This window comes from Habropoda laboriosa, unplaced genomic scaffold (assembly GCF_001263275.1).
Source record: "Habropoda laboriosa isolate 0110345459 unplaced genomic scaffold, ASM126327v1 scaffold99, whole genome shotgun sequence".
Classification (NCBI taxonomy): domain Eukaryota; kingdom Metazoa; phylum Arthropoda; class Insecta; order Hymenoptera; family Apidae; genus Habropoda; species Habropoda laboriosa.
The window spans coordinates 1383184-1392281 of NW_017100239.1; the positions used below are offsets into that span (position 1 = coordinate 1383184).

At 42.0% G+C, this 9098-nt stretch overlaps 1 protein-coding gene across 3 annotated transcripts in view; it reads right to left on the reverse strand.

Annotated features, from left to right (window-relative positions):
• Positions 1 to 317: 317 nt before the first annotated feature.
• LOC108571846 (rhoGEF domain-containing protein gxcJ-like) overlaps positions 318 to 9098 on the reverse strand; it is a 31896-nt gene continuing 23115 nt past the window's right edge. For 2 of the 3 annotated variants that reach the window (XM_017933987.1, XM_017933988.1), the window contains exons 2-4: positions 2960 to 3131; positions 2652 to 2709; positions 318 to 1634 (exon numbers count right to left, since the gene is read on the reverse strand). In XM_017933987.1, the coding sequence (XP_017789476.1) occupies positions 951 to 1634; positions 2652 to 2709; positions 2960 to 3131 (914 nt within the window). In that variant the 3' untranslated portion in view covers positions 318 to 950. Of the gene's footprint in view, positions 1635 to 2651; positions 2710 to 2959; positions 3132 to 3517; positions 3564 to 9098 lie in introns of those variants that run through there. The other variant, XM_017933989.1, reaches the window with a different exon arrangement.

Here is a 9098-nt window from a genome sequence, read left to right on the forward strand (position 1 = left end):
CTCGCTAATACACAATTATACAAAAACGCTACGGCGATATCCTCGCTCAGGCGTATCTTTGTGATTCTTTTATCATGTTTTTTTTTTGCTCCTTTTGTTCAATTTTTCCCTTATAGAAATATACATTTACCAATGGTACGTAGAGACGCTACCGATTAGAAAAGAGAAACGAAAGCACAAGTATGAATGAAAATATATATGTATATATATATATAATACACGTATGTATATCATATACACATCGAAAAAGTTTCATTTACACGAATTACAAAGAACGGAGTATTGGTTCAACGGACAATGTCTCTCTTTCTCTCGTATTATATCTTTTTGTTTTCTCTTCCGTGACACTAAGATTGCTTGCGTATAGTAGCATTTTTTTTTTTCTTTTTTTGGCACTTACAGCGAAGAATTCTGTGTGTAGATTTTAGAAGAATCTTTTACCGTAGGGATAACGGATGCTATTGTATCCCTCTACCCTTCACATCCTTCTCTTCAAAGAAAATCGCAGAAATCTTTAGGCCAACACCAATCGTTACAGGTGTCTCGCTCGTGTGTGTTATATTTATTGGATCGTTACAGCTTAAATTCTTAACCCAATCGCAACGAAAATGTACGGAATCTTTAGGAACATACAGAGAAACATCCGTGGTTAATCTTCTCCGTCTGTGTTGGTCAGTCTCCAGCCTTGAATAGGCTCTCTCTCCTTCTTTCTTCTGATTCACTTTAAACAGAGCTCTCGCCTCGACGACGACGACGATGACGATCCGAGTGATATCCTCGTCGAGTCCTGGTGCTCGCCACCCGGTTTCCTCTCTCTCTCTGTCTCTCTCTCTCCCTCTCTCTCCCTCTCTCTCTCTTTCTCTCTTGACTCACAGGGTTTCTGTGTGTTCATGTGTGTATGTATATCGTGTGTGATCAGTCTTTTATCTGGTGGTGCACGGCTAGCCCGGTCACGTCATCTGTGCAGCATTGAAGCCCCGTTTTCTCGAGGTGGTGAAATGTTGAGGGCTGGTGATCTGATACTGTTGCACGTACGGATTGTTCCTGAGGACGTTGCCGCTTGGAGAACCGGTGGAATATTGTGCTGGCACCGTGATTATCCCTGTCTGTTGCAAATACTGTTCACGATACAACGCCTGTTGCGTTACATATTCCCCGTTCACAGGATTCTGAGCACCGTAATGTATCTTCACGGTTTTCGGCTGATTCTCGTTACAATTGTCCTTGTAATTGTCCTGATAACGCAGGCTAGTGGGCGACGAGCCGGGTGGCGTGACATTCTTCAAGCTTTGCGTCGGACTTTGGGTGATCGATTCTAACACGTGCCTTGGCATGTTCGGCGATGGGCAGTGAGTCTCTTGGAGACCGTCTACGCGATTCGCGTTCCTCATGTAAATTGGTGCGCTCTCCGGTCTACCGCCGACTATGTTTCTCATTCCTTCCTTGTCTTTCGCGCTGAGGCTCTGTCGAGACGCGTTCAAGCCGGAGTTGCGATTCTTCATCGTGGAAGGGGACGTGTTGTTTAATTCGGACACGCTCGACCAGGTCACGCTGGCTAGTTCCCATTGACGGACGAGGTTGGACTCGTGTTCTGCTTTGGCGGTTTTGTCCAGACTTTCGTCGTAGTCTGGTCCCTGAAATTATCACAAATAAACGAATAAATACGAAATTCTTTATTACAAACAACAGTATTAATACAGAAGTAGCTTTGAGGATAGATAAGGTTCAGGTTTCGAATTTAACTTAAAAATTGAGGCAATTGATGGAGAAAATGACTCACAGACTTATCCCTTTTCCTTAAATCGTTTAAATCGACTCAGGCATGTGTTACATATGTATCTAATATATCAAAAACATATTACTTCTCTTTTCAATTTAATTGCATTACGTTCTACTAAGTAATACGATAATGAAAACTTCGAAATCGATTCTCCATCAAAGACCTCCATTACAGTAGCTACTCGAAGAATACTTTCACACTGTGATCGAATAGATCTTAATCTCTCCCACGATTCACATTCACTAGATACTTCAACGAATCACGCATATTAGCAGAAGGATTGCCTTGCATCGCGAAGGATTAAAAAATTCCAAAAAAAGAACGTTATTTACGATACAACTGCGTTCTTCTCGATATCGAGATCGCGTTAAAACGGTCAAGAACAACCAGGTGTAGAAGGGGGAAAAAAAAAAGAAAGAAGAGACGAGAGAAACGAAGATCTTCGGATAGGCAATGTCGGTAGGTATACGGCCGATGAAATATCGAGCAAATTCATATCCCGCAACTCGATAAAAGTTGCAACCAGCCAGCCAAGCGTCGGCCACGGACTAATATTATTATTGCTGCAAGGTTGCAGCAAGGTCGGCGAAGCCTTAAGGGGACATCTATTTTACATGGCCTGATTCCAATGCATTTTGCCGACACGATAGAGAATACACCGCGTAATTCGAGGCTGATCCCGATCGTTCCAAGGGACGAAAGCCTCGTGTCACGTAGAGATCGCGTTGCGGGAAAAGTAACGAAGTATCGCGTGCAAGGACGATCAGAAACAACTAACAACACTATATTCTGCTCGCAGTTCGATGTAGTCCTCGAGTGATATGTAAATTCGACGGTGGCAAGAAAGAAAAATAAGAGGAGGATCCCTTACATTCTCGATTTTCTCGTCGAGCATTTTGAAGAAGTCGAGCTGACTGGTGGATATCTCTCTGTAAAATAACAAAAATAAATCGTGATTAATTATCCAAGGATAAATACTTCGCTTATTTTCGCAATGACTTTTTTTAAATAGCACCGATCTTAATTTGGCATGTTTACTCTACGGTAAGTAGCTTCGATCGATGTGAATAACGGCATTATGCAACGCGGATCGAGCGACAGATATTATAATTAGACGTCTAAGAGTGTAAACAAGATGTCGATGTACCGTGTCTAAGATCGGTAGCAGAAGAAACTTACGCTTGTTGCAACAGAGGACCGCTACCAGGTCCGTTCGTCTTCTTCTTGGCTTGGCCTTTCAGGTCGCTAGAACCATTTTGTTCCTCGTTCCTGTTCACTTCTACGCCGTTGTTGTTCGTTTTGTTATTCTTCGTGCTACCGTTTCCATTCTTCTGTTCGACGGACACGGATCCTGCAGCAGGCAAACATTCCTCTCGTTAGAATTAATCAGCGGGAAAAAAATAACACGAATCGAAAGAAGAGGCGCAACAGAATTATATCGACTTCATTCACATTCACTCTTATCTCTACTCTCGTGTAAACAAAATACAGAGAAAAGAACGAGCGGATTATCAATTACTCTTTTCACGACAGTGTGAAAAAAGCTTTAACACGTTCACTGTGTCACGGAAGATTTGCGTATTGCTCTCAGAATTATTGGCCACAAGAAAATTTTCATTATTCTAAGCGTAATATTATTATTATTTATTTTTATTTGAATTATTCTAAACATTTGACACTCTGATCACTGGGGAAACAACGAGGTTTCGAGAAAAACGCGTTTGAAGATTCACCTACCCATTTCGTTAAGATACCACTGCATCCTTCAAACGCTCACACCTAAATTAATTCCACGAATTCGAACAAATCATTTTGCACGCGTGTTCTAGAATACTTGGAGAAAATTCCGAAAGCGAAAAAATTGATTTTTTGAAAGTTCGAAACCAGAATACCCCCTTAACCCCTTAACATATGGCAACGCGTCAGACTCGTGGCAGAGATTCTGGTCAAGATACGACAAAAACAGTTATATTAGTAACAAAAGTTAATTCTAATCCTAACTTTCGTTTCAATTCGCAACTCTGAGGATTACTACAGGTAATTAATCTGTAACAGAAGAGTTTTTGTTACCTGATACAGTGAACTAAAGCGGTAAATGGCTGACGCTTAGATGTTCGAAAAGAAACCATACGTTAAGGGGCTAATATCTATTCGTAAGACAAGCTTCGATATTTCTCCATTACTGCAACCTCCTCCAGGAGGAGGACACGAAAATCCAACGTTCCCCTCCTGTAGGTATAACTGTTGGTTCGTGTTCAGAGGCGAGAAAAATAAAATAGAGGAGAGACATGACGGACGTGAAAATGGCGGAGGGAGCCTGTTAACCGACAAGGGCGAAACAATTGTACAAAGTGCAAGTTCAAGGAGGCGTATCGAGCCACTTCCTCCCGTGGCTCTTTCTTTTCTCCGGTTCGCCACACAGAGGCAGAAAGGAAAACAAACGTGGAGAAAAAGAGGACGGCGGAGGGTCGCGAACTCGAGCATTATCGCGCATAATAGGCGTACAATGGGCAAAAATGCGGACAAACGACAAAGAGAGCTGCTGGAAGAGAACCATCTATCCACGAGTGTGAAAGAAATCTGCATATAAAATGAGCGAGAACGGAGTGCAAGGTTCAAGATTGTCGCACTTGCGCTTGTAAATACGTTCTTAATCTTATCAGAGGCGAGAGGTTGACGTTTCTAAGGGCTGTCGACGAAATGTGAATATCCGATTAAAACGGAGAACCGACAATAAACGACCGGTTGAAAAGTAGTTTCGTGGCTTCGTGCAATGGCTTTCAACGGCACAGATAATACGTACATGGGGATGAGCCTTATATGGTGGACGGGTGCGCCTAGAAATTGCATCTGAGAATTGCGTCTCGATGTTCCAAACTAGGTGTATGACTGACGATCGTTTATTTAATAATCCTCAATTTTTGACATTAATAGTGTCATCGTCGGATATTTACACTTTGCACTCGAAGGCCCTTTTTTTCTATAAAAAACTAATACTTTTATTAGAAGTTGCTTCCTTCAAACTATTTCGCTACTGAGATCTCTAAACATGTAGCGAACAATTCACGGAGGTCCATAGACCTGCTGCCTTGGAAAATATCATCCTTTGAGTTGCCCCTAATGGTAAATATACTGTTCGCTTCTTAGTCGCCCCTCGAGTGCAAAATTGTGTAAGATGAGTTAACTCGTCGTTGATTAGCTAATTCCTATTTATCGAGAGATTACTCATATTTAATCGTACTTGGGTAATACGCCTGTCGTATTCACATTTGCAAGAACGAAAGAAACTTGATGGATTATAATTCTTACTAGAGAGATTCAATTTCTGTTTCAAAGGGAGAGACACAGTTATGTCAGAAAGTACTCTGACTCGTAGTATGGTGGGCGTGAAATTAATTGAACGTGTCTACGTTTTTACAATAGTACATGTGAGAAAGTCCGTCCCGAAGACGGTGAAGCGAGCACCTTGAAGCCAGGGCCCAGCGCGCTCGGTGGGGGCGACTCGCCCCTTTCGGTCTCTCCCTGGGCCTGTTCGCGTAGGGATGGACAGGGATCGGCAGGACGACGCGTCCTCGCTCTTCCCGAGACCTTCAATTTACACCTTTGCAAGCGACGTCCGATTAACGTAGACACAGATTCTGAGTGGAATATATTGTTGCGGAAAACGTAGATACGTTTAGTGAATTTTACGCCCACCCTACGCTGAGTCGGAGTATTTTTCTGACATACATGTTATTCAAAGTCTGTATCCGCGTTATCTGAGCGTCGTTCGCAAAAGTATGCTTCGAGTGAGGACGCGTCGTCCTGCCGATCCCTGTCCATCCCTACGCGAAGAGGCCCAGGGAGAAACCCAAAAGCGCTGGGCCTGGCCTCAAGATGCTCGCTTCACCGTCTTCGGGACGGATTTTCTCACAGTTACGAGCTTAATATTACGAAGTGTTATCGTGGAATATTTATGTTGATAAATTTCCAAGGAAACAATATGCAGTTAAATCGGTATCACCGCGAAGTTTCTGTAAGAATTGCGATACCCCGAATGCACTTTTTTGTTGATATTTAAAAATAGATAGCGTATGGATCGTCGAGATTTAGTAGGTCACGTTTTAACCTTTAGAGGGAAGATTTGTTTAATTAACCGAGTATATATGGTGCGAACGATAAAACGAGGAGGAGCATCGATCGATGGAAACTTGACCTTACAGCCCCCGCCCGGAACAACTAAATTATTACATGCATTCGGCGTGGCGTTACTCAACAAACCTGTCATCGAGGTCGGTAATAAAGATAAAGATATCGGTGGCAAATCACAAAAACAAGATTCTACAGGGTATTACCTGATAACGAGCCGGAGTGATTCTAGATAAACTATAATGGAACGCTAATACTTACAAATAAATGTAACGAGCAAATTCAAATCGCAATAATGTTTTACCGATAATTTTCTTAGTGCCCCTTCGATATTTGTTCAGCTTTTACAGAACACCCTGTACGTTCAATTAATCCTGCACAGGGGAATCTAGGTCACCCAGCGAAATTTCGCTCTTTTATTTCTTCGAAGAGGAATTTTTATTTTTATTAAAGAGGAAGTTTGTTCCCCTCGCATTTTTTGGAAGATTTTCACATGTGTTTTATTGTATTTATGATTGACGTAAGAATAGTAATAAGGCGATGTTGATACTGTATTCAGTACGAATATCGACTGAAAATTGAGAAAAGGAAGAAGTATAAGGGTGGTTTTCAGTGTTATCGATTTATAAGCGATGGAAATTTTTGCACAGACCTAATATAGTACGGTAGAGACTTTGATAAGTATCCCAGAATTTTTTCACATTTTTTAGAAGCCTAGAATAGTATAAAACTTAGGGATAAAGTTCTGAAAGGCCCTGGAGGCTCCGAAAGGTCACCAATCGACACGAAATTTGCTGGAAAGGAGGAGGAGAGTGGGTGGACTCCAAATATAAAATATTAGCTGCAGTTTCCGAGATATTAACAAACAACTTTCAGTAAACGTTGAATTTTTTGAAAGCCTAGAATAGTAAACCTCTCAATTTGCAACTATAGTAGGTTAAACCAACCGAACTCTAAAAAGATTCGCAAATACGTGTATCTTCCGCAAACTTTCAATGATACTAAGCACTCTGAATGGTCGATCCACGGAACAAGCGAAGCTCCGTTGAAACTTCCTAGCAATTATCACGGAAGCGAAGGACCTGACAGATCCCTAATCGACGAGTGGCATGCACGCGTGCACATGCGGTCCATTCATTGGCACGCGAGGCGACCAGCGACGGGGGCGAAACAGAGCAAAAGGAGAATGAACTCGGATTACAATGAAACGCAAATAAACCCGAGACACAGAGGCACGAACGCTTGGCTACACGTGTGTAGGTCAGTAGGTGGGTCCCTCGTCAAGCCCGTTGCAATTACGCGACCGTTTGTCCACGCTTCTTTCGCAATACTTTTCTTCCTCCACCTACGCTTCTTCCATTCGTACACACACACACACACACACGCGCGCAAACAAACAATCCAAGCCTCTCGATCCTTTCGAATCTCGATTTCAAACATCCTCTAGCTTCTCCTTTGCATCTCCGTGCACGTATCCAAGGTACAGTCGTGAAAATAACGAAGGGAAATTTTGCCAAAGGATAGAGAATATCGCGGAGGAGAGATTGATTCAACATTGGCAGTTCAACGAATCTCCTTCGAGATAAATACAGGAGAGGCAAGATTAAGTTCATTTTGGACCAACAGCTGAAGAGATGTCGAAAGCTACTGTCTTAGTAACAAGATACAGTATAATATGATTTGGGAATGAATCGAGATCTGAGATTTCGAGCCCTTATCTTTTTCAGATTGTAAATTTATTGAGAATAGATTACATTTTGAATTTTTACTTTCCTACTGCGAGTTTCTCTGCTTAAGGTAGGCCCAGGCCGGGCCATAAAAGCCATGGGTCCGCTGACCATGGTTCCGATCCAAGTATATAACAAATGCTTCTCCGCATTTTAAGCAGTCGCGCGACAACCCCGAACTGAGTACCTGTTTTTCACTCGGGTTTTTCGCCTCCGTTTTTTTTTTTTTGTATATCATTTCTATCAATAAAGGTTTTTTTCTCTGCAGTTGATTGAGTCAATCTTTATTCGCTAATTAATCTCTTAGGCACGGCGGAACTTTACGCGGGGCTGTTTCTCGGTACGGCAGAGTTCAACGCGAATTACGTGTAAATGATACGGCACTGCAATGTGTGACGGATAATGCTGTTCTTTACACGAGTACATTGGAATGAAGTGTTTGATGATTAAATTATAATTTTTCATTAGTATTTATAAAAATATTTATTTTTAAAAAAACAGAAAGATACATCCGCGTAAGCCACTATAGTGATGCTCAGTGCCTAAGAGGTTAAAGATCCTCGATAAAATTAAAGCGTCGAGTAATGGTACAGATTGATGCAGTGACTTTTCATTTCGGAGTGAATGAAATTTAAGGCGATCTTCTTGCAGCTCTAACTGAGATTTCGAGCTCTCGTTTTTCCAGATTGTAAATCAAAGAATTAAGTAGCGATATTCCATTTAGGAACGAATCAAAGTTGAGGCAATCTTCTTACAAGCTCTGAGATTTCGAGCTCTTATCTTTTCAGGTTTCTCAGACGTCTGACCGATTTTACGACTTCGTACCTCTCTTAATTCGATTGTCCAAATACCCAAACCATATCTACTTCGTTTCACTTCTTACAAGTTCGCTGAAAGGGAAGCTGAGCAATTCGTAAGGCTTCCAACAACGCGTTGTAAGCAATTACCAAGGTATTGGATCTCGTAAGCGCTGTTTACAAGATGGGAAATGCACTTTCTTAGTATTACCATTCATCCAGAGTCTCTGTGTACAGATTCTGAGGAGGCACCACGAGCAGTCCACGCGTACACCGTGTAAACAGATCAGACGAGATTAGGTAATGGTATTAAGGTTGTTAATAGGATCGTGCGGCGGGACGATCAAACAACGAAGACTTATCGCAGGATGAACAATGAATCGGCAGCTTAATAGTACACCGTATAGATCCCAGTTCAATAACGCCTTCGATAAGCCTGTCAACCAGTTCGTATCATTTTTTATTCGATTAGATGCAACTGGTAGTCCATCTGGTTGTCACCGGTTCTAACAGAGACAAATTTCCATCGGTGATGCACGTCCTTTTTTCTCTCTCTCTCGATCGAACACAGAGAGAGAGAGTAAAATCAAATTCACGTAATTGCCGTTCCGATCGTCAATTGCCGACCAATACATTTCCTCTGCTCGTTGCTTTTCCATTCTCCCG